We start from the raw sequence: 23,082 nt of genomic DNA, 5'->3' as shown, positions 1-23,082 counted from the left end.
AGGGATGAATTTTTAAAATATTGGAAAGGAATTGGTGGTGAAGGAGTAGTTGGGGGAAAGAAGAATTGAAGATGACACCAAGCTTTCATGTCTGGGAAATAGAAGGAGGGATAGTTGTGATGGTAACAATGATGAAATAAAGGAGAAGAGGAGAGAGTTTGTGGGGAAAGATGAGCTCTTTCTTAATAATATTTTGTTTGTGTTGGGACACCCTAGAGAAATGTGGAACTGGGTTGAAGAAGAAGGGCTGGTAGTATATGGGACCACGAAAGAGAGATTGAAGAAGAAAAGGACAGGCACAGCAATCTGAGGGACCTTGTCAGAGGGTTAGACTTTGAAAAGAAACATTAAAGAAGCAACCCAGCAAGGTCAGGGGCAACCCCCAAAGAACAGTATTCTGTCTTTCTTTTGTTGAAGGAAAGTTCTGGGCATCATATTTTATATTTTCATCTAGTGGAAGAGAATCAGTTTACTTTTTATCCATTCTTGTTATGGTTTCATTTGTCTCAAAAGTGAGTCTCATTAAGACAAGGAACCTGAGAGCTTTTCTACATGAGAAAGTTGCACTCGTGTAATTTAAAGTGAAAATTTAAATAGATACAGTAACTCCTCGCTTAACGTTGTAGTTATGTTCCTGAAAAATACTACTTTAAACAAAACGATGTTAAGTGAATCTAATTTCCCCATAAGAATGAATGTAAATGTGGGGGGGTTAGGTTCCAGGGAATTTTTTTTTGCCAGACAAAAGCTATATTTTTTTATACATACACACACATACACAGTATAATGTACACAGCAGTGATGATTGTGAAGCTTGGTTGAGGTGGTGAAGTCAGAGGGTGGGATATTTCCCAGGGAATGCTTTACTGCTAAATGAGGCTGAGCCCTCAAGGGTTAACACATTGTTGTTAATGTAGCCTCACACTCTACAAGACAGCATGAATGGAGGGATGGGGAGGCAGCATAGCAGAATGAGACCGAGACACACACTGTGTGTGTGTGAGACAGAGAGAGAGAGAGAGAGAGACGAACATTGCCCCTTTAATTACACTGACCCCACTCTAAGTACATTGCCTTTTTAAGTAGATCAGCAAGTTGAGACTGCAGCTGCTGCCAGCAAGCTACCTCTGTCCTGAGCCCTGTAGTGTTCCCCGCTACCCCCCGGCTCTGTGGAGATGGGGGTACAGGAGCGGCGGGGGGGAGGGGGACACCTTGACATTAGCAGCCCTCTTCCCCCCCCCCACTTTGCACAGCAGGCAGGAGGCTCCCGGGAGCAGCTCCAAGGCAGAGGGCAGGAGCAGCACATGGCAGTGGGGGGAGGGACAGTTGAACTGACCAACAACTGATAGCCTGCTGGGCGGCTGTGGCACAGGGAACTTAAGGGAGTGAGGAGCTGATGCGGGTGCTGCCCGTCCACCCTGGTTCCAAGCCTCCACCAGCTAGCTCCAGTGGGCTGCTCTTTCTGCAAGCAGTGGACAAAGCAGGCAGCTGCCAAACAACGTTAGAAGGGAGCATTGCACAACTTTAAACGAGCATGTTCTCTAATAGATCAGCAACATAACAACGAAAGGACGTTAACCGGGACGACTTTAAGTGAGGAGTTACTGTAAAGTTAATGTGGTGCAAAAAGCTGTGGCTGTGGCTGTACTTGAGTTAGGTTAACATAGCTAAATTGGTCAGAGATGTGAAAAAAACACATCCCTGACTGACATAGCTATGTCAACCTAACCCCCAGTGTAGGTGCAGCTGTGTTGATGGAAGAATACTTCCATCAACATAGCTAACTTTGGGGAGGTGCTATTCTTACCCTGATGGAAAAAACCCTTCCTTTGATATAGGCCAGGTGTACATGCAAAAGTTAAATCGACCCAGCTACATCACTCGGTTGTGAAAAATCCACATCCCTGAGTGATGTAGTTAAGCCAACCTAACCCCCAGCGTAAACAGTAATAGGTGGACAAAAGAATTCTTCCATCAACCTAGCTACTCCCTCTTGGGGAGGTGGATTAATTACAGCAATGGGAGAATCTCTCCCATCGCTGTAGTGTCTACAATGAAGTGCTATAGCAGCCCAGCTGCAGCTGTGTCACTGTAGTGTTTCAGGTGTAGACTAGCCAATAGACTATGGGATTCTGTCAAACATAGCTATGCTGATATGTAGATGCACACTATGTGGTACTTCTGCATAAATACCTCTTAAAGGAATAAACTTCTGAAGAACATCTTGCCTTAGTGTTGGGAATAACCACTTTTTGGGGAAGTGGTACCAAAATGACATGCATGCATGTGGTGAAGCATGACAGTAAGTTATATGAGGTGGGAAATGTTGTGCTTCTGAGTAAAGCACCTAGCACACTGAGTGGCTGTGTAATTAGTTGTTAAAGTGACACTGTCAAAGTAAATATGCCAAAAACTGATCTAGTTGTCAATATTATGTATGTTTAATTTGCAAGCCTTTCCTTACTGCCTCTGAAATTTAAAAAAAAATAAAGAAATCAAATGTATGATATGGAATATTTCAGCTCCTAGTAAATGAATGATTATAGCAGTTGCTTTGTAGTACTACAAATTTCATAGCAAATTGCACATTTATATTTTCTTTGATTTCTGGTTTCAGCAAGGAGTACTTTTGCAAAAAAGAACACATGGTGGAAACTAAATGTAAGGTGTTCAACTTGGGGCAGTTGCCAACATTGACTAGTTTTTTGGCTTAATTACCTCTGTGTTCCATTTTAAGCAATAAACCTACTTAGGTGGATTGCAGGTTTATTGTTTTTAAAGGTACAGTGCCACTGAGTGAGACTCCTCATTGCATAGTTTATTGCTGGTAGTGGACATATTGAGAATCACTGGGGGAAATTATTTTTGGACTAGACCAATTAATGCTTATAGAATTCTTATACATTTCAATCTGTTTGCATAACTTTTGAATACAAAAACTTTTAAATAATTTTTCCCTTGTGATGGAAGCACTAATTTAATCTTTTCTAAAATGAATTAATATTTGTATTTTATTTTTAGGAAACAGTCTAGTCAGCTTAACCTTCCACCTGTTTAATCTTCATGGACTGATAGAACACTTCCACTTAGATACGATGAAACTTCGTAGATTTTTAGGTAAATATATTATAGCCTTTTGTTAAAGTGAACATTACTCCTTAACTGCATTTTAAAAGATACCATTTGAAGTACTGCTTACAGTTTAGCAAGAAAGTTTGAATTGCACTAATTTGAAGCTGGTTCCTATAATGGTAGTATTGTGATACTGTGTGCACTTACAAATTTTGGAAATAGCTTAGTTTTAATAATAGCATTAGGGAGGTGAAGGAAAAAAAATTCTACTAAAAGCAGTAAAATTAATTTTGGCAGAAAAATTTGATTTTGCCCAAGAATGTGTGAATTTCATGATGCGTCACGGTTGTATGCAGCGGATTATGAAGGCTGAATTTCACATCACAAATGAGGGAAGAGGAGATAGTGAGAATATTATTGAAATATAATGTTGGTTTTGATCTTGGTTTCTGATAAGAAACATAGTTTGTCCTTATCTAACCTGTAGTCATCGCCAGTTCAGTAGTACCAGCTGCTGACACCAATTTCTGCTCAGATCTTTTTAGTAGTATAGAAAAGGATCCAGTCTTGCTCCACTGATTTAGGAATTGAAGCTACTCTCCTTAAAGCTGTACAGGAATGTTTGGGACCTTCATGAGGTGATGCTGTATTGTGTATCCTTGGAGAAAGGTGTAAATTAATATTACTTTTATTTGACAGTGGGAGAGCAGATCTGTTTAATTGTTTATGGACTTAAATTTCTGTATCCTAATGTCCTTGGCACAGTCCCTGGAATGATAGTTCCTTCTTGTTTTCACACAAGAGTCACCATGTGGTGCAACATCTCACTTGTCAGTGATGTCCTGGGATGCCTTTACCATGACTTGTTGCACGAAGACCAAAGACTCATCCCTCACATTGCCTGTTTTCTCCTATATCCTCCAGCTCAGTCTGAAGGGAAGAATAATTCTTGATTGAGCCAGGAGAAGCAGCTCTCTGTTCCCTTTGGCAGGGTTTCTCAGAAGGCTTGATCTGTTTGATACAAAGCATGTTTTTGTGGTAATTAAGTTTGAAAAAGCAAGGATAAATGGGACTATGGGGATTTCTCCCCTCCCCCAGACAGAAAGGACAGGCAGGAGTCCAGTCTGTTCATCAGTCTGTTCAAATGCAAGCTCTGTTTTACAAGTTCCCTAGCAGTTTCTCCTAATAAATGACTGATGTCTCCTTAAGTGAATTCAGGGTCTGTCATCCAAACAAACATATCAGCTGTCCTTAGAAACCTGTAGACTGGAAAGTGAAGGGAGTATCTAGACAAACCTCTTATTTTAGGCTGTCCAGTTTGTCACTGTGACAAATTGTTTGTCTTGTCTCCTTGGTCATCCCCTGGTTATCTGAGGATTTTGTTGTGGCTCTCTACTTGCATTTGTTTGTGTTCTGACTTGGCTAGTATAACTCCACAGAGTAGGGTGTTAACACATGCACAAGATCTTGTGCAGCCTTTGTGGCCCAGGTGACTATTTTGGACATTTGCAAAGCAGTGACTTGGTCTTCAGTACAAACCTTTGCTTCACATCATGCCATCTTTCATTGTTCTAGAGATTATTCCAGTTTTGGGCATGTGGTCCTGCAATCCTTATTTAGGTAGATTCTGATCCCACTGCCAGATCAAACAGCTTCTGAATGAAATGGAATGGACATATGCAATCACTTGAAGAGAAAACGGTTACTAGCCTATTCTGTAATGGTTGTTCCTTGAGATGCGTTACACATGTCCATTCCACAACCCACTCTTCTTTCTGTTTCTGTCAGACTCTGTCTGGCGAGAAGGGCTGAGGAAGTGGTTAGGGGTGTCTCCGCTCTTTATACCTTCATGTGATGGCACGAGGTAGCAGAGGGCTTGTGCCGCCCCAGTGGGTTACCGTTAAGGGAAAAATCTCCAACAGGTTTGTGGGCACCCAGTGCTCAGTTGAAGTAAAATTATAGAATAGATTACTAACCAGTTTTCTTTTGTTTTTGCTGCAAACTAGTTCCCTTGTACTGATTCTACTCAAGTGACCTTCCACATATTGTAATTGCAGTGCTTAAGGAAAGCAAGAAGGACTTGGAAAGGCAAGCAAAGACAAAAGTCTGGTTCTTATGGGGCTGGTGGCTGGACAGTGGTCAGGAAGGAAAGACTTCTTCACATGTACTGAAACTAAAAGCAGAATAGCTAGCTCTTCTGTCCTTGATGGGTTGCTGTAGGGTACCGTTTTCTGATCAAGGCCCGCCAGTGTGATGTGTGGATTGCCTAAATTATCTATGAGCGATGCAAAAGGTTAGCAGAGGTGTCAGCCCTGCTGTTCTGATGAATAAAATCAACTTCCTGTGTGTGTTCCAGGTTGCCTCAATGTTCAGGCAGACTGGCTTAGCAGAGAGAGAGACTCCTGCTAAGGAGGTGGTTGCTCAGTCAAAATCATAATATTCCAGATCATAACATTTTGGTTAGAGTTAAATAACTTCATCTCCAGGATGAATTTATACTAAATCTTGCGTTAGCTTAAAAAATATTGTGTCACCACATAAAACCTTTGTGTGAGAGTACTGGAGATGGTTCTACTTAAACAAATTTGATATGTGGCGTTTATATATGTCTTATCAAAAATGTCAATTTGTGATATTTATATTGCTTTTTTTTAAAAATTGCCATTTTAATTAAACCCAGATGTTTGTTTTCTTTATATAGTTATGGTTCAAGAAGATTATCATAGTCAAAACCCTTATCATAATGCAGTTCATGCTGCAGATGTGACTCAGGCCATGCACTGTTATTTAGAAGAACCTAAGGTAATTTGTTTTACGTAACGTGTAAAAGTACAACTATAATGTTTGTATTTTTCTTAATGTTCTGTAAAACCATAAAGATTTTAAGCTACTGGGAAAAAAAAACTTTGCTCCAAGAAGTATGCACATCATTGAGTCAGAAGCTGGAGACCCAAATAACTCAGTTTTTCAAAAGCTGATATATCACTTATGCTTAGTTCACCTTGGATACTAATGAACAAATCTCCTCTGCCAGATGCAGGTTGTAGCAATGTACAAGAGTTGTCTGTCCTTTCTTTTTTCTAAAATGCACATTATGAAAGGGAGATATCTAGCAAAGAGAGTTCTACGTTAGGAGCTGAGCAAAGCTAACAGTTGTCAGAGGTGACTTGAATTGCTGGTACTCAGGTATAGGCTACACTCTAAACAGGAAATTTCAGGGGAAAATACAACTTTCTGATTAGATTAGAGAAGATCCATGGTGTACTGTAGCCAGTTGGAAACCAGCTATCTAGTTCAACACTGATTTTTTTATTGGTTTGGTTTATTCTTGTATAGTAATAGTGGTCTACACTACTCTTGCACAAAGTGACAGAGTCCTGTGGCACCTTATAGACTAACAGATGCATTGGAGCATAAGCTTTTGTGGGTGAATACCCACTTTGTCAGATGCAAGGATTTTTAATTTAAACAGGGATTTTGAAATACTCTCTGGTTGGTAATGGAGTAGCTAACAATTTGAGTGACAGTTCTAACTACCATAAATATTTAAATAGTTATTGCATCTATCTAGATATTATTGATAAGGTCAGATTAAATTGATCTTGAGCCTTTAACTCCTGTAGAGTAATTACTCCTGGATTTCCCTGTACCATGGTTGCTATTAAACTTTAAAAAAAAAAAAAGTTCTACTAGTACCCTCACCCCGTTCTCCGCATTCACCTTTCTGTGATGGTGCACTTCCTTCAAAGCACTGTATGAAAGATGAAATTGATTGGTCATTTTTGGGACCTTTTTCCAGGGACTGAAAGCTATGGAAAGCCAATCAGAATATTTTCACCTGTGAATGTTCCCATGAATAATACTGTTACATTTATTACAGCTTTCCAAATCTCTAACTCCATGGGATGTTCTGCTCAGTTTAATTGCAGCTGTCACACATGATTTGGATCATCCAGGTGTTAATCAGCCTTTCCTTATTAAAACAAACCATTACTTAGCAACTTTATATAAGGTAAGTGAAAATATCATACTTATCAGAACCAGGTTTGAGTATCTTTTCAGTATAGAAGAATTATATTAACAGTGAAATTGCTAATGTACTCATTTAATGGTAGACTTGAACCTAGGATGTTTATCCCATTGAGTGAAAACAATAAATACAAGCTATTAACATAATAGAAGTGTTAAAAAGTTTGAAAATCATGAACTTTTTAAGAGGCATATAGACTGTAGTGTAAGACTAATCAAATCTTTTAAAATAACAGCAATAATTTTGTTTCTGTTTTGCAGAATATCTCAGTATTAGAAAACCACCACTGGAGATCAGCAGTGGGGTTGTTGAGAGAGTCTGGTTTATTTGCACATATGTCATTAGAAAACAGGTATGTATTTTTTATACAGAGAGTATACACTATATGAAGTTACACAAAATGTATTATCCATGGCATCAGACAACTTTGTAAACAAGTGTTCTGTTAAAATATTACATAGCAATTCATAATCCTAGCTGAATATTCAGATCATTTAAAGATTTAATGGGTGCTATGAGCCTTGCAGGAACAGTTAATTATTCAGTATACTGCTTGGAAACTAGTATTTATTGTGAACACTGTGTGATGGAAGTGTATTCATTATACAAACATTTGATTAGATTGAAAGAAAATATTGACTGACTAGTAAGAGATAATTGTATTCTGTGACCTAAACAGTAACTCATGTTCTGTATTTTTAAATTGCAGCTCTTTTCATCTTCTTTAACAATAGCTAGAATAATTTAGCTTACAAATATTTGCAGTAGGTTTCTCTCTTCCTGAGAGCTACCTGTGAAATTTCAGAGTATTTTTATAAATATTGTAGTTTTAAAACATTTTATATAAACATTTGAAAGTGCTGCACTTACCGCCGTCATGGCGTACAGTTTATGTATACATTCGTATACAGTTGCTACATTCAACTTAAATGTGTCAATATGATGCCTAATTTTTTTCCTCATATTTTCGTGTCTTTGGGTATTTTATATCACTAATTTCAGGAAGCTGATGGAAAGTCAGATAGGTGCTCTGATTCTTGCCACAGACATAAGTCGGCAAAATGAATACCTATCCCTGTTTAGAACCCATTTGGACAGAGGAGACCTATGTTTAGAGGAGGCAGACCATCGCCACTTCATTTTACAGGTGACTGTTTCGAAAGTTTCAGAAGTAAATTGCTTCAAATATCGTACTTTTTTTTCCTCCCAGGAAAATGGTCTTCATCTGCCATGGGTGACCAGTGAAGAGGGGATGTTTTTATTCTTTAGTTGTGCTTAGTGTGCACAAGGCCTGCTTACACAATGAGATGGAGTACCAGCAAGACCTGCTGAGGCTCCACAAGATCCTCACTCTGTAGAGGGCAAAACTAGCCCTTTCTGCCTGCACATGTTAGAGAGGAGCTTTCTCAATGAAGCAGAGGAAGGAGCAGATGAGTCAGAAGCAGAGGAGGGGGAATTAGAAATGGAGGTTAAGGTTTTCAGTTTGTCACTGATCCCAGCAATCAGAAACTGGGTTAACAAATCTTCCATTGAGGTGCAAGTTTTTTGCTCCTCCCTCTAATGAAAATCCCTAAGAGACTGGTTAAGACTGTTTTAGAGTTAGCTTTGGGTCCCTTGATCAATACTCTAAGGTATATTGTGGGGTACTGCTGTATTGTTATGAAGCCTTGGTTTGTGCTGTAAGATACCTCTTGATAGGGAGGCATACAGAAGGCTAAAACACTTCCTTTGAGAAAGAGGAACATTAAACTGTTAGAGTGCAGAAATCCTGTGATTTCAATTGGTCATCCTGTCTACAAAAGTCAATGAATAGTAAGAACCCAGTGTTTGACCTGTCCTGACCAAGCCATAAACAACAAATTTTCTGTTCAGTGGGGACTTATATTTTGTTTTTCAAGAATAAGTAATGCAAGGAAGTAAACTGAACTATAAAAAGCGACAAAGAGTTCTGTGGCATCTTATAGACTAACAGAAGTATTGGCGCATAAGCTTTTGTGGATGAATACCCACTTTGTCAGATGCAGATAAGGTGCCACAGGACTCTTTGTCGCTTTTTACAGATCCAGACTAGCACGGCTACCCCTCTGATACTAAACTGAACTATATTAACTCAGTCCTACTAGGATCTCTGGCATTGAAACTATGCTATCAGTTAATTCTTTAAAATGTCTTATTGCAGTTATAAAATGGGGTGCGGGGATGTGAAATGGCTTTAAGATAGTGTTTTCCTAACAGATAACTTAATTTTTGGTTAGATTTAATTTAAAATAAATACTGTTTTGTAATTTTATTTTGTATTTAAATGTCTTTATATTGAATGTTCTGCATACAGTGCCCTTGAGAGGTACTTTGTATTTAACTCTCATTCACTTTGTCCAGGATAGACGTCTGTTTGCCTTCAGTTTTACTTAGCTCTGTTCATGACCTCTTATAATTCTCCAAATAGCATTCTGTTAGTGTACTATGGTTAAGGCTAAGATTTTGTCACTGATATTTTTAGTAAAAGTCACAGACAGGTCACGGGCAAAACACAAAAAGTCACGGAAGCCGTAACCTGTCCCTAACTTTTGCTAAAATTATACCTGACAAAATGGGGATCTGCGGATCCCCACACTACTTCAAGTGGGGCAGCTGCAGGGACTAGGAGCTGCCTGTAGCAGCTGGGGGCTGCGGGGTGCCCTGCTACCTGCAGCTCCGGGCGTCCCTCGCTGCCCGCCGGGGCTGGGAGCTTGGGGATTCCCTGCCACCCCCAGTGTCCGGGAGCTCGGGGGTTCCCTGCCATCCCCAGCAGCCAGGAGCTCGGGGGTTCCCCCATAGTGCTGCCCTGGGCGTCAGGTGGTTCCTCCACCACCGCCACCAGTGGCAGAGAGCTCGGGGGTTTCCCCGGTGGCGGCAGGGAGTTCGTGGGGGTCCCCCACTGCTGCTCTCCAGGAGCTCAGGGGGTTCCCCACCATCCCCGGCGGGAGGGAGCTGCAGGGGCCACCACAGGCGGCAGGGGTACCCCACAGCTTCCTGCCCCAGCGGGGGACCCTGCAGCTCCCAACCATCTCAGGCTGAAGTCACGGAGGACGCTGGAATTCACGTATTCTGACTTCGGCGACCTATGTGACTAAATTGCAGCCTTAACTATGGTATATAATTTTAGAGTGAAATGCAAGTGGTTGGGTTTGTTACCCTGATTAGAAAAATGCATGAGACGTTATGGAATACAGTAGTAGCGACTCTAGAAATTATGCTGCTTTTTTGTATTCATGTTTTTGCATGTAGAAAAAAATTGAAAGTAGTGTAACCCAGTATATGTAATTCACTAGATGGCTTTGAAGTGTGCTGATATTTGTAATCCATGCCGGACCTGGGAACTGAGCAAGCAATGGAGTGAAAAAGTAACAGAGGAATTCTTCCATCAAGGCAAGTAAAAGAATAGAAATAGTCTAATCTCATACCAATGAATGTGTAAATGTATCATAAAATGAATATCTGAGAGTCATAGTGACTTTGTGAGATGAAGAGCTATAAATTTAGGCCTAAAGGAGGATTCAAATAATCCTTTTCTTCTGTTGGCTACATTCTTGAAAGAGGCTGCTGCTTCTACTAACAGCTGATGAAGAATCTGCTTTAACTCAGTACACCCAAAAGTTTCAGATTCTAGTTGAAATGTATTCCTCACTATTAAAGATACTTTAAATGAAGGATTGCCTGTTTTGTGTGTGTGTGTGTGTGTGTGTGTGTGTGTGTGTATATATATATATAGGGCTGTCAAGCGATTAAAAAAATTAATCATGATTAATCACATAATTAATCACTCTGTTAATAATGAAATACCATTTATATAAATATTTTTGGATGTTTTCCACATTTTCAAATATATTAATATCAATTACAACACAGAATATAAAGTGTACAGTGCTCACTTTATATTTATTTTTAAATATAAATATTAGCCCTGTAAAAATAAAAGAAATAGTATTTTTAATTCCCTTAATACAAGTACTATTGTGCAGTCTCTTTATCAGGAAAGTTGAACTTATAAATATAGAATTATGTACAAAACATAAATGCATTCAAAAATAAAACAATGTAAAACTTTCGAGCCTACAAGTCGACTCAGTCCTACTTCTTGTTCAGCCAATCACTCAGACAAAGAAGTTTGTTTACATTTGCAGGAGATAATGCTGCCTGCTCCTTGTTTACAATGTCACCTGAAAGTGAGAACAGGCATTCTCATGGCACTGTTGTAGCTGGCGTTGCAAGATATTTATGTGCCGGATGCGCTAAAGATTTATATGTCCCTTCATGCTTCAGCCACCATTCCAGAGGACTTGTGTCCATGCTGATGACTGGTTCTGTTCGATAACAGGCCAAAGCAGAGTGGACTGACATGTTCATTTTCATCATCTCAGTCAGATGCCATCAGCAGAAGGTTGATTTTATTTTTTGGTAGTTCGAGTTCTGTAGTTTCCGCATCAGAGTGTTGCTCTTGTAAGACTTCAAAAGCGTGCTGTACGCCCCGTCCCTCTCAGATTTTGGAAGGCACTTCAGATTCTTAAACCTTGGGTCGAGTGCTGTAGCTATCTTTAAAAATCTCACATTGGCACCTTCTTTGTGTTTTGTCAGATCTGCAGTGAAAGTGTTCTTAAAACGAACAACATGTGCTGGGTCATCATCCGAGACTGCTATAACATGAAATATATGGCAGAATGTGGGTAAAACATAGAGCGGTAGACATACAATTCTCCCCCAAGGAGTTCAGTCACAAATTTAATTAACGCATTATTTTTTTAACAAACATCATCAGCATGGAAGCATGTCCTCTGGAATGGTGGCCAAAGCATGAATGGGCATACGAATATTTAGCATATCTGGCACATAAATACCTTGCAATGCCGGCTACAAAAGTGCCATGCGAACATCTGTTCTCACTTTCAGGTGACATTGTAAATAAGAAGTAGGCATTATATCCCATAAATGTAAACAAATTTGTTTGTCTTAGTGATTGGCTGAACAAGAAGTAGGACTGAGTGGACTTGTAGGCTCTAAAGTAGGGGTCAGCAGCCTTTCAGAAGTGGTGTGCTAAGTCTTCATTTATTCACTCTGATTTAAAGTTTCGCCTGCCAGTAATACATTTTAACATTTTTAGAAGGTCTCTCTCTATAATATATAACTAAACTATTTTTGTATGTAAAGTAAATAAGGTTTTTAAAATGTTTAAGAAGCTTCATTTAAAATTACATTAAAATGCAGAGCCCCCTAGTCCGGTGGCCAGGACTCAGGCAGTGTGAGTGCCACTGAAAATCAGCTCACGTGCTGCCTTTTGCATGCGTGCCATAGGTTGCCGACCCCTGCTCTAAAGTTTTGCATTGTTTTGTTTTTGTGTGCAGTAATGTCACACACAAAAAAATCTACATTTGTGCTTTCACGATAAAGAGATTGCACTTACCGTACTTGTATGAGATGAATTGAAAAATACAATTTATTTTGTTTATCATTTTTACAGTGCAAATATTTGTAATAAAATTATATAAAGCACTGTACACTTTGTATGCTGTATTGTAATTGAAATCAGTCTATTTGAAAATGTAGAAAAACATCTAAAATATTTAATAAATTTAGTATTCAATTGTGTAACAATGCAATTAAAACTGCAATTAATTAATCGTGATTAATTTTTTTGAATTGTGCGAGTTAACTGCAATTAATTGACAGCCCTAATATTTATATCTGCTCTTATATTGGATTATATTTTTGCAGAATGCATTTTAAAAGTAAAGATTCAGTTGTAATACATAGAATCTATTCTCTCAAGGTGACTTGCCTTCCTTGAATGGTTGCCTAAAACAGATTTGGTTGTGTATATTATGAATTAACAATTCCAGAATGCTTACAGTTAAAAATTACTTTTCTAAGTAATTGTTCTCTCTTTAGGAGATGTTGAAAAAAAATATCACTTGGGTGTGAGTCCACTGTGTGATCGACAGTCAGAAACCATTGCCAACATCCAGATTGGTAACTACAAATATATGTATATGAACAGTTTAAAATCTTTCAGTGGTTCCCTTTAATGACAATTTTTAGAGGAAGGAAAGCTATCTTTGCCTATAAATCTTAAAATTTGCACTTTATTTGTCTTCTTTTTTGTGTTCATTTGGCAATGCTCCTTCACCACGAGCAATTTTTTTCTTTGCTTTAAAATTTTTCCTTTGAATTTAGTACTCGTGAAAGGTGCTCGATTGATAGTCCTGGAGACTGAAGTCCTGTATCCATAGAGCAGGTACAGCATAGGCAGCAGCAATGCAGCCTTTCCCATACTACTTCTCCAATGTGCCTTAATCCTAACCTGGAATGACAAACTCCAGAGTTAGAGGACATTTCATTCACCTACCCATTCAGTCCTTGGTGCCTCTAGTGAAGCTGCCAGTTGACTTAGCCTTTTGGAATGTGGACACCTATTCACTGGGAACTGGTTTAAAGATAGTCTTAAAGCACAAAAATTTCATGTAGGCCAATGGACAGCTGTTAGATTATTTTTGATCACTGCCAGCCTGGGCTAGATTTATACCAGGGACAGAAGTGAAAGGATTTTCCCATTAATAAACATTGACTTTTTTCAAAAAAAGTTTTCTTTTCGTATAGATTGAATGGGAATGAATGAAAAATTATGTTCTACTATATTAAGCAGATAAATAAATTTTAACCTCAGTCATAATTTGAATTTTTTTATTTCATATAAAATTGGAAATGTAAAAAAAATTGTGACTTTGGTTCTCACAAATTATACTAAATTACATCAATTATAACCAATCAGATTGCTGAATAGCTGACCATAATTTTGATTTTTTAAAAAATATATATATATTTTTTTAAATAAGGCAAAAGTATAGTTCTTCTTCGAGTGCTTGCTCATATCCATTCCATTAGGTGTGCGCGCGCCGCGTGCACGATCGTCGGAAGATTTTTACCCTAGCAACACCGGCGGGTCGGCTGTGGAGCCCCCTAGAGTGGCGCCTTCATGGCGCTGAATATATACCCCAGCCGACCCGGCGCCCCCTCAGTTCCTTCTTACCGCCCCTGACGGTCGTTGGAACTGTGGAGCACGGCGTAGCTGTTCTCCACTCTCCCTAGCTTACTTGATCATTCAGAGTTATAGTTATAGTTGTAGTTCTAGTGTTTATAGTTAAATAGTTTTTAAAGTTGTTATAGTTGTATTGTAGTTCAGGGGGTTAAGGGGGTCGTCTCCCCCTTTCTCCCCCGGCCGCGGGCCCGGGCTCATGCCCAACGCTCCCGGCTTCAAGCAGTGCGCCTCCTGCGCTAAGCCTATGCCAACGAGCGACCCTCATGACTCCTGTTTGAAGTGCCTGGGAGAGTCCCACCAAACAGACAAATGCAAGATCTGTAAGGCCTTCAAACCAAGAACCAAGAAGGAGCGGGACTTTCGGCTCAGGCAACTCTTAATGGAGGTGGCACTTAGCCCGGACACTCCTTCCACGGGCCAGACTTCGGTGCCTAGCACTTCGGTGCGCAGTGCCCCGGCGGCACCGGCTATGACGACCACACGAGTGGCGTCAGATAAGCCTCCCCGGCACCGGACCTCGTCGGCACCGCAAACACAGCAAGTGCCGCGGCGCCGGTCATTATCCCCAGGGCATAAAAAAGCCCATAAGACGGGGACGTCCGCGCCGAAGACACCGGCTCCCCCAGTGCCGGGGGTAGAGCCGCGTCCGCCGATGGAGCATCGGAAACAGGCTCCTCCAGCACCGTCGACTCCGGCGCCGAGGCCGTCGAGTCCGGTGCAAATAGCGTCTCCACCGAGGCCGGCGGTGATACAGTGTCTCCCGTCGACTCCAGAGACCTTCGCGGCGGCGAGAGACTTGATAGCTCTCACGGAGCCGGCACCGCCTCAACCACCGGCACCGACTGCACCGTTGACTCGCCCGGTACAGTCAAGAGGGAAACCTGCCTTGATGCGCCCTCCATCACAAGGGCTGGAACCTCGGCGCCGATCCAGGTCCCGAAGCAGGTCCCCACGCCGCTCGCAGTCCCGGCACCGAACGTCTCGGCACCGGTCGTACTCGCGGTCAAGATCTTCTTCGCGGCACCGCTCTACGTCTCGGCACCGATATGATCGTCGGCACCGGTCAACGTCGAGACATAGTTCTCGGCACCGCCACGCTCGACGCTCGACGCCGAGGGGCCGATCCCGGCACCGGGCATACTCTAGGTCCTCGTCGAGGTCCAGATCCGATTCCCGGCACCGACGAGGTCATCGGCACCGGTCGCGGTCCCGGCACCGATCGCCGGCACCGCACAGAGATAGATCATCTCCGGACCGGCACCGTGCGGCACCGCAGACCACGGGGATCATTCCATCTTTCACGGCACCGCCATGGCCGTCAAGATCAGCGTCTCGATCCTCAGAGGACCTGTCGAGATCGGCATACCCCCCTCAGGGGCAGGCCGAGGAACGAGACTTGGGCCATTGGCAGGAGAGGGCAGAGGACCACCCTCATGGACCATCTCACTGGTCGTTTTGGACCCCGTGGGCGTACCACCAGGAGCAAGGGGCTCCGTTACCATCGACCTCTCGCTCGGGTCACTCGGTCAGAAGGGCCCCAGAATCCACCATCTCTCGGCCTCCGCCTGGAGGCGTAGAGGCTTCTGTGTCCACACCACCCGACACCGTGGACCCAAGTGCCGGTGATGCTCCGACCCAAGACCAGGGGGACCGGGACCCCCCCTTGGATTCACTACCACCAGAGGCGTCCTCCTCCTCCTCTCCGGATGAGGCAGTGGCGGGCACTTCATGCACGGGTCCCCCTCCGATAGATCTTCGGGCTCATCAAGATCTCCTGCGCAGAATGGCCCGTAACATGGACCTGCAGACGGAGGAGATAGTGGAGGTGCACGACCCGATCGTGAACATCCTTGGATCGGATGCCCCTTCGAGGGTGGCGTTACCCTTGATCCGCACGATCCAAACGAACGCGGATACGATATGGCAGACTCCTGCCTCCATTCCACCCACTGCGAGAGGGGTGGAAAGGAAATACTTTGTCCCATCTAAAGACTATGGGTATTTGTACACACACCCCCAACCGTGCTCACTGGTGGTGGAATCAGTGAATGCACGAGAGCGCCACGGCCAGCAGGCTGCAGCGCCAAAATCAAAAGAGGCTAAGCGGCTTGATCTGTTCGGCCGTAAGGTTTACTCAGCCGGAGGGCTACAACTTAGAGCGGCGAATCAACAAGCGCTACTGAGCCGCTACAATTTCAACTCCTGGAACTCTATGGGGAAGTTTAAGGAGTTGATTCCCCAAGAGTCCAGGGAAGAGTTTGGAGCCATGGTTGAGGAGGGTAAGAAGGTGGCTCGGACCTCCTTACAGGCCTCCCTGGACATAGCGGACTCGGCCGCAAGGACCCTGGCCACAGGTATCGCTATGCGTAGGACCTCCTGGCTCCAAGTTTCGGGTTTGCCCCCTGAATTACAGCAGACCCTACAGGATTTGCCCTTTGAAGGACAGGGGCTGTTCTCGGAGAAGACGGACTCTCGATTACAGAGCCTCAAAGACTCCAGGACAATCATGCGCTCCTTGGGGATGCATGTTGCGGGTCCCCAGCGCAGACCATTTAGGCCCCAGCCTCAACGGTTTTACCCCCCTCCACCTCGTCAGAGACAGGACCCTGCCAGAAGGCGAGGGCGAGGTGGTAGGAGAAGATGGGCTGGCCCTCAACCTGGTCAAAACCAAGGGCCACCAAGACCACCTTCAGGTCCGAGACAGAACTTTTGAAGGTGCGGTCGAGGACGGCGCCCCAGTCATCCCCCAGGATCCAGCTCCCTCCTTTCGGGATCGCCTCTCCCACTTCCACCGTGCTTGGTCCCTTATAACTTCGGACCGTTGGGTCCTCCGCACGGTGGAGAGGGGATACGCTATCCAGTTTTCTTCTATCCCCCCCTCCCACCCCCCTTCCCCGTCCCTCTTCAGGGACCCTTCTCACGAGCAACTTCTTATGCAGGAGGTTTCTACGCTCCTGGCCATGGGGGCTATAGAGGAGGTTCCGATAGAGTTAAGGGGCAGGGGATTTTATTCCCGTTACTTCCTGATCCCCAAGTCCAAAGGAGGTCTGCGGCCCATCTTGGACTTGCGCGGACTCAACAAATTCGTAGTAAAGTTGAAGTTCCGCATGGTCTCTTTGGGGGCCATCATCCCTTCCCTCGATCCTGGAGACTGGTTCGCCGCCCTCGACATGAAAGACGCATACTTTCATATCTCAATTTACCCACCTCACAGACGTTTCCTGCGATTCGTGGTAAACACGGTGCACTACCAATTTACAGTACTTCCCTTCGGCCTATCCTCGGCCCCAAGGGTGTTCACGAAATGTATGGCGGTCGTGGCAGCGTACCTTCGTCGGCAAGGGATACAGGTGTTCCCGTACCTAGACGACTGGCTGGTGCGCGGTCGCACCAAGGAGCAAGTTCAAGCTTACGTCCACAAAATAGTGCACACATTCAGCGAGTTGGGCATCCTACTCAACAAGGACAAATCCACTCTAGAACCTACCCAGAGAATAGAATTCATCGGCGCAGTTCTAGACTCCAGTCGTGCACAAGCCATCCTGCCAGACAATCGCTTTGGCACCATCACGAACCTCATTCAAGGGCTCAAGGCCTTCCCAACTACCACGGTGAGGTCGTGCCTCACCCTGCTGGGTCACATGGCTTCCTGCACGTACGTAACCAGGCATGCCAGACTTCGACTTCGCCCGCTTCAAACTTGGGTGTCATCAATATACCGTCCACATCGGGACAGCCTGAACATGGTGGTCACGGTCCCGAACTCGATCCTGGCCTCCCTCACCTGGTGGCTAGATCACAATGTGGTCTGCGAGGGGATGCCATTTCACGCCCCACAACCCTCCCTGCACCTGGTCACAGACGCGTCATCTCTGGGGTGGGGCGCCCATCTCAACAAACACCATACCCAGGGCCTGTGGACTGCATCCCAGTTAGCCCTACACATCAATGTTCGGGAACTGATGGCGGTACGCCTGGCGTGCCAGGCATTCCTCAGTCTCCTACGTGGCCGCTGTGTGTTAGTTCTCATCGACAACACCACGGCCATGTTCTACATCAACAAACAAGGAGGAGCACGTTCGTCAATTCTATGCCAAGAGGCCATTCGCCTGTGGGACTTCTGCATCGCCCACTCAATCCATCTCACGGCATCGTTCCTCCCTGGAGTCCAGAACACTCTAGCGGACCGGCTCAGCAGGTCCTTCCAAACGCACGAGTGGTCTATCCGTCCGGACATCATACATTCCATCTTCCAGAGGTGGGGGTTTCCCCAGATAGACCTGTTTGCATCTCGAGACAACAGGAAGTGCCACGTGTTCTGCTCCCTACAAGGTCGAGCTCCGGGCTCCCTCTCGGACGCCTTTCTGCTTCCCTGGAAAGACCACCTGTTTTATGCCTTCCCTCCGTTTCCTCTGGTCCACAAGGTACTGCTCAAACTGCGCAGAGACCAGGCACGGGTAATTCTGATCGCTCCTGCGTGGCCGAGACAACATTGGTACACCACACTGTTGGAGCTCTCGGTTCAGACACCGATCCCGCTTCCGTTGGATCCGGATCTCATCTCTCAGGACCACGGCCGGTTGCGTCACCCCGACCTCCAATCACTCCACCTCACGGCGTGGCTGCTCCATGGTTCACCCAGGCAGAGCAGCAATGCTCGCACTCTGTGCAACAGATTCTACTGAGCAGTAGGAAGCCCTCAACACGGACCACGTACCTGGCCAAATGGAAGCGGTTCTCCTGTTGGTGCGAACAACGAGCCACATCCCCGTTGCAGGCACCCATTCCCCTCATTTTGGACTATCTCCTCTCCCTAAAACAACAGGGGTTGGCGATTTCCTCAATTAGAGTTCACCTGGCCGCTATATCGGCCTTTCACCCAGGGGAACTCGCGTCCTCGGTATTCTCTAACCCGATGGTCGTTAGATTCCTCAAGGGCTTAGACCGGACGTACCCTCAACATCGTCAGCCCGTCCCGACGTGGGACCTCAACCTGGTTCTCTCCAAGCTCACAGGTCCTCCATTCGAACCACTAGCCACCTCTTCACTTTTGTACCTATCCTGGAAGACAGCCTTCCTCGTAGCCATCACCTCAGCAAGGCGCGTTTCTGAACTCAGGGCGCTTACATCCGAGCCCCCCTATACAGTTTTCCATAAGGATAAAGTGCAGCTTCGTCCACATCCTGCCTTTCTCCCTAAGGTGGTTTCTCCTTTTCATATCAACCAGGACATATTTCTCCCGGTCTTTTATCCCAAACCACATGCCACTCGCCAGGACCAACGTTTGCATTCCCTGGACGTACGAAGGGCCCTGGCCTTCTATATTGACCGCACAAAGCACTTTAGAAAGACGACGCAACTCTTCGTTGCAGTGGCCGACCGAATGAAAGGCTCACCGGTTTCCTCACAATGCCTATCCTCCTGGATTACGTCTTGCATCCGGACTTGCTATGACCTGGCAGGTGTCTCAGCACCACACCTCACCGCTCACTCCACGAGGGCCCAAGCCTCCTCGACTGCTTTCCTGGCACATGTTCCGATACAGGACATTTGTAGAGCGGCGGTTTGGTCATCAGTCCACACGTTTACAGCTCACTATGCACTAGTGCAGCAGTCCAGGGACGATGCTGCCTTCGGATCAGCGGTTTTGCACACAGCAATGTCTCACTCCGACCCCACCACCTAAGTTGGGCTTGGGAGTCACCTAATGGAATGGATATGAGCAAGCACTCGAAGAAGAAAAGACGGTTACTCACCGTTGTAACTGTTGTTCTTCGAGATGTGTTGCTCATATCCATTCCAAACCCGCCCCCCGTCCCCGCTGTCGGAGTAGCCGGCAAGAAGGAACTGAGGGGGCGCCGGGTCGGCTGGGGTATATATTCAGCGCCATGAAGGCGCCACTCTAGGGGGCTCCACAGCCGACCCGCCGGTGTTGCTAGGGTAAAAATCTTCCGACGATCGTGCACGCGGCGCGCGCACACCTAATGGAATGGATATGAGCAACACATCTCGAAGAACAACAGTTACAACGGTGAGTAACCGTCTTTTCTGGCAACCTTATCTTTAAATTTTTGTTTGCGTATATAGAGCCAGATTTTTAAAGGTATTTAGGCATCTCACAGCCATTGAAATCAATGGGAGTTAGGCACCTGAATACCCTTAAAAATCTTAGACATAGACAAAATACTGTTGTGTGTGTGTGTATATAGGGCAGTTGCTTATTTCAAGCTATCTCATTTGCTGCACAACACTGGGAGCCCTTTAAATTGTGGAGGCCATTAGTGATCGTTGCCTTGAATTAGACACAAATTTGCCTGGTCATACTTCAATACACTTAACTGGTCTAGTGATGCCGAGGGAATTTGAATGTGTATTTTCTTTGTAACACAACTCAACTTGTTTGTAGGATAATTTATTATATATGAGCTTGTGTCTGTTAGACTTTCAGGCTTTTTAGTCTAGTTTATGTGGCTTAATTCAAATCTGATGGTTGATTTCCTCCTTTTTCTCCTCTCCAACAGTTTTTTCCCTTTATTTCTCCACTACCCCAAAAGGGAACAAATGAGATTCATCAGCTACTTCTTAATACGATATTATGCTATCCTTTTGACTGTCAAACCTGTAACATTTCTATAGATTACACTTCTATATTTTAATAAAGTGTCATAGTGTTAGAAATATTGAAAGATGACGCTTTTTAGGTACAAGTTGGAGAAGAGTTGCTAATGCATTGTTAATCTTTTATAGCACTTCCTAAATCCTTTAAAACCTTTACATTAAAAATGCATATTCTTTCCTGTTTTTAATCTAAAGCTTTCTTCTTTAAAGGTTTTATGACCTACTTAGTGGAGCCATTATTTTCAGAGTGGGCCCGGTTTTCAAATACCAGGTTATCACAGACGATGCTTGGTCATCTGGGACTGAATAAAGCTAGTTGGAAGGGACTGCAAAGAGAACAGTCGAGCAGTGGTGATGATACTGATCCTGCATTTGAGGAAATGGACTCAGATGTATTATCTCAGGAAACTCGATTGTCTTGACCCCAGAATCTGCATGACAAAATTGCCTCTTACGTAGGTATCTGCACAAGGGGGTTTGAGGAAAAACTTGTTATGACTGCTCAAGGTTCAGTGTAAATGATGCCAGCATTATTTATTTCCAAGTTTTCCTTTACAGATCACTTGAACCCAATTTTTATTTACAAGATTGGAACATAGAGCAATATGCATATGCCTCAGTTGGCTTTTGTTTGGAACCTTGAATATGCAAAGCACAGCAGTGACTGAATCTTGAAGGAACAATACAAGGTGCCACATGGTTTTTTTTAAAAAGTTTGAAATAAGGTCTTCAGAACTGAGACTTGATATGAACTATTCCATTTTCTTGGGATTTAGCAAGTCTTACATAAACATGTTCAAAGCATACCTTCCATTCAGTCCTTGTTTAAAATATGGAAATGTGAAGTGCCCATCCTCTGCTGCCTCTGGCAAGACTTGATGTTTACAAATGTACTCTGAAACTATTGGTTCCAGACTTATCTTTACGCATGGCTGTGAAAGAACCACTAACTTTGGGTTTTCTTTTAGAAAAAGAAAAGAAAAGGTCAAATTTGAGACTGCAGCATTTTTTCCTTTGGATGCCAGAAAAGACTCCATTTGTCATTATTTTGTTTGTGCACTGGGAACTGAGCGTTCATCATAGAGCACAGCCAGGCTTTACTCCAGTGCTGTATGGGAATGCAGTTTTTGAAAATGCTTCTGAATTTGCAGAGTAGGGGGTGGGTGGGGGGAACACTGTCCCTAACTGTGTTGCAATTCTGCAGTGAAAATGTTGCATGTTGTTTTCACTATTGTACATTTGAACTGCATATGCAAGAAAAAGGTATAATGTCTATAAACACCATATTCAACTCAGGGTATTTGCCAATCTGAAATAAAGTGGGATGGGAACTGTGTCCTTCCGAACAAGGGTACAAATGCCCCTTTCGCTGCAGTGTGTATGTACGTGTGGGTGTGAGAGTGTTTGGGGTTATGTGGGGAGGGAGTGGGAAGGGTTTCAACTGCAACATTTTTTATTTATTCTTTTAGAATGTGACAGTGTAATGAACAGCCACATTGGAGGGAACTGTAACAAATTGCTACAGATGCCTTAAACTATGCACAAAGCTAAGTGACCAAATTTGTTTTTGATTGAAAAAAGTGCATTGTTTACTTATTCCTCCCTCTACTGAAACATTACCCATTTACGGGTTTTTGATGTGAAAAGGAGAAATGTTTTTAAGGATAAAATTTAAGGACTAATTTTAAACTTCAAACATTCCATTTTTGTAATCTGTTTTACATTGTTTTAAGTACAGTAAGCACAACTGTTATAGAGTTTAAGAGAAACCGGTGCTTTCTTTTAGTTCATTTGTATTTCCCGTGTTATTTCTGTAAAAGACTGTTTATTAATTCTGTTTACAGTTTGTTGCAACAGCCATTTTTGGGAGAGAGCTTCAGTGTAAAGCCACTTGTAAAGGCTTTACCATACTCATTTTAATATGTGCTTGTTGCTCTTAACTTTTGATGAATAAAAAATAACTTTTCACATTATGCTCTTGTACATGTGAGTCTGTTATTATGGAGAAGTAGTTAAGCTTGCAATTAACTTCCATTATAAAACCTTATTTTAACCCCATTATATGTATTTTAAAATGTTTGTCCCGCAAATTGTCAAACTTACTCACTTCTGCAACTTTTGCCTGCAGTTAGAACTAGAGCTCACTTAAAAATGATCCTGACTTGTGTGTTTGTCTCCCTCTAGGTTAAAAGTGGCTTGTTATCCCTTCAAATTCTCCACATTTTGTTAAATTTCCCTAAAATCACTGTCCATTTGTAAAAAGAACAGGAGTACTTGTGGCACCTTAGAGACT

The 23,082-nt window shown here is 43.5% G+C and overlaps 1 protein-coding gene across 5 annotated transcripts in view; it reads left to right on the top strand.

The window, feature by feature from the left end:
* Positions 1–22,762, top strand: part of PDE7A (phosphodiesterase 7A) — a 130,905-nt gene extending 108,143 nt beyond the window's left edge. For 3 of the 5 annotated variants that reach the window (XM_034763004.1, XM_034763006.1, XM_034763003.1), the window contains 8 exons: positions 3,022–3,117; positions 5,774–5,874; positions 6,953–7,084; positions 7,363–7,454; positions 8,105–8,249; positions 10,414–10,510; positions 13,025–13,105; positions 21,000–22,762. In XM_034763004.1, the coding sequence (XP_034618895.1) occupies positions 3,022–3,117; positions 5,774–5,874; positions 6,953–7,084; positions 7,363–7,454; positions 8,105–8,249; positions 10,414–10,510; positions 13,025–13,105; positions 21,000–21,211 (956 nt within the window). In that variant the 3' untranslated portion in view covers positions 21,212–22,762. Of the gene's footprint in view, positions 1–3,021; positions 3,118–5,773; positions 5,875–6,952; positions 7,085–7,362; positions 7,455–8,104; positions 8,250–10,413; positions 10,511–13,024; positions 13,106–13,309; positions 13,371–20,999 lie in introns of all 5 variants that reach the window. The other 2 variants (XM_034763005.1, XM_034763007.1) reach the window with 2 other exon arrangements.
* Positions 22,763–23,082: the final 320 nt, after the last annotated feature.

This window comes from Trachemys scripta, chromosome 2, assembly GCF_013100865.1.
Source record: "Trachemys scripta elegans isolate TJP31775 chromosome 2, CAS_Tse_1.0, whole genome shotgun sequence".
Taxonomy (NCBI): Eukaryota; Metazoa; Chordata; order Testudines; family Emydidae; genus Trachemys; species Trachemys scripta.
The sequence above is the reverse complement of the archived record's forward strand: the minus strand, read 5'-3'. Positions and strand labels throughout refer to the sequence as shown.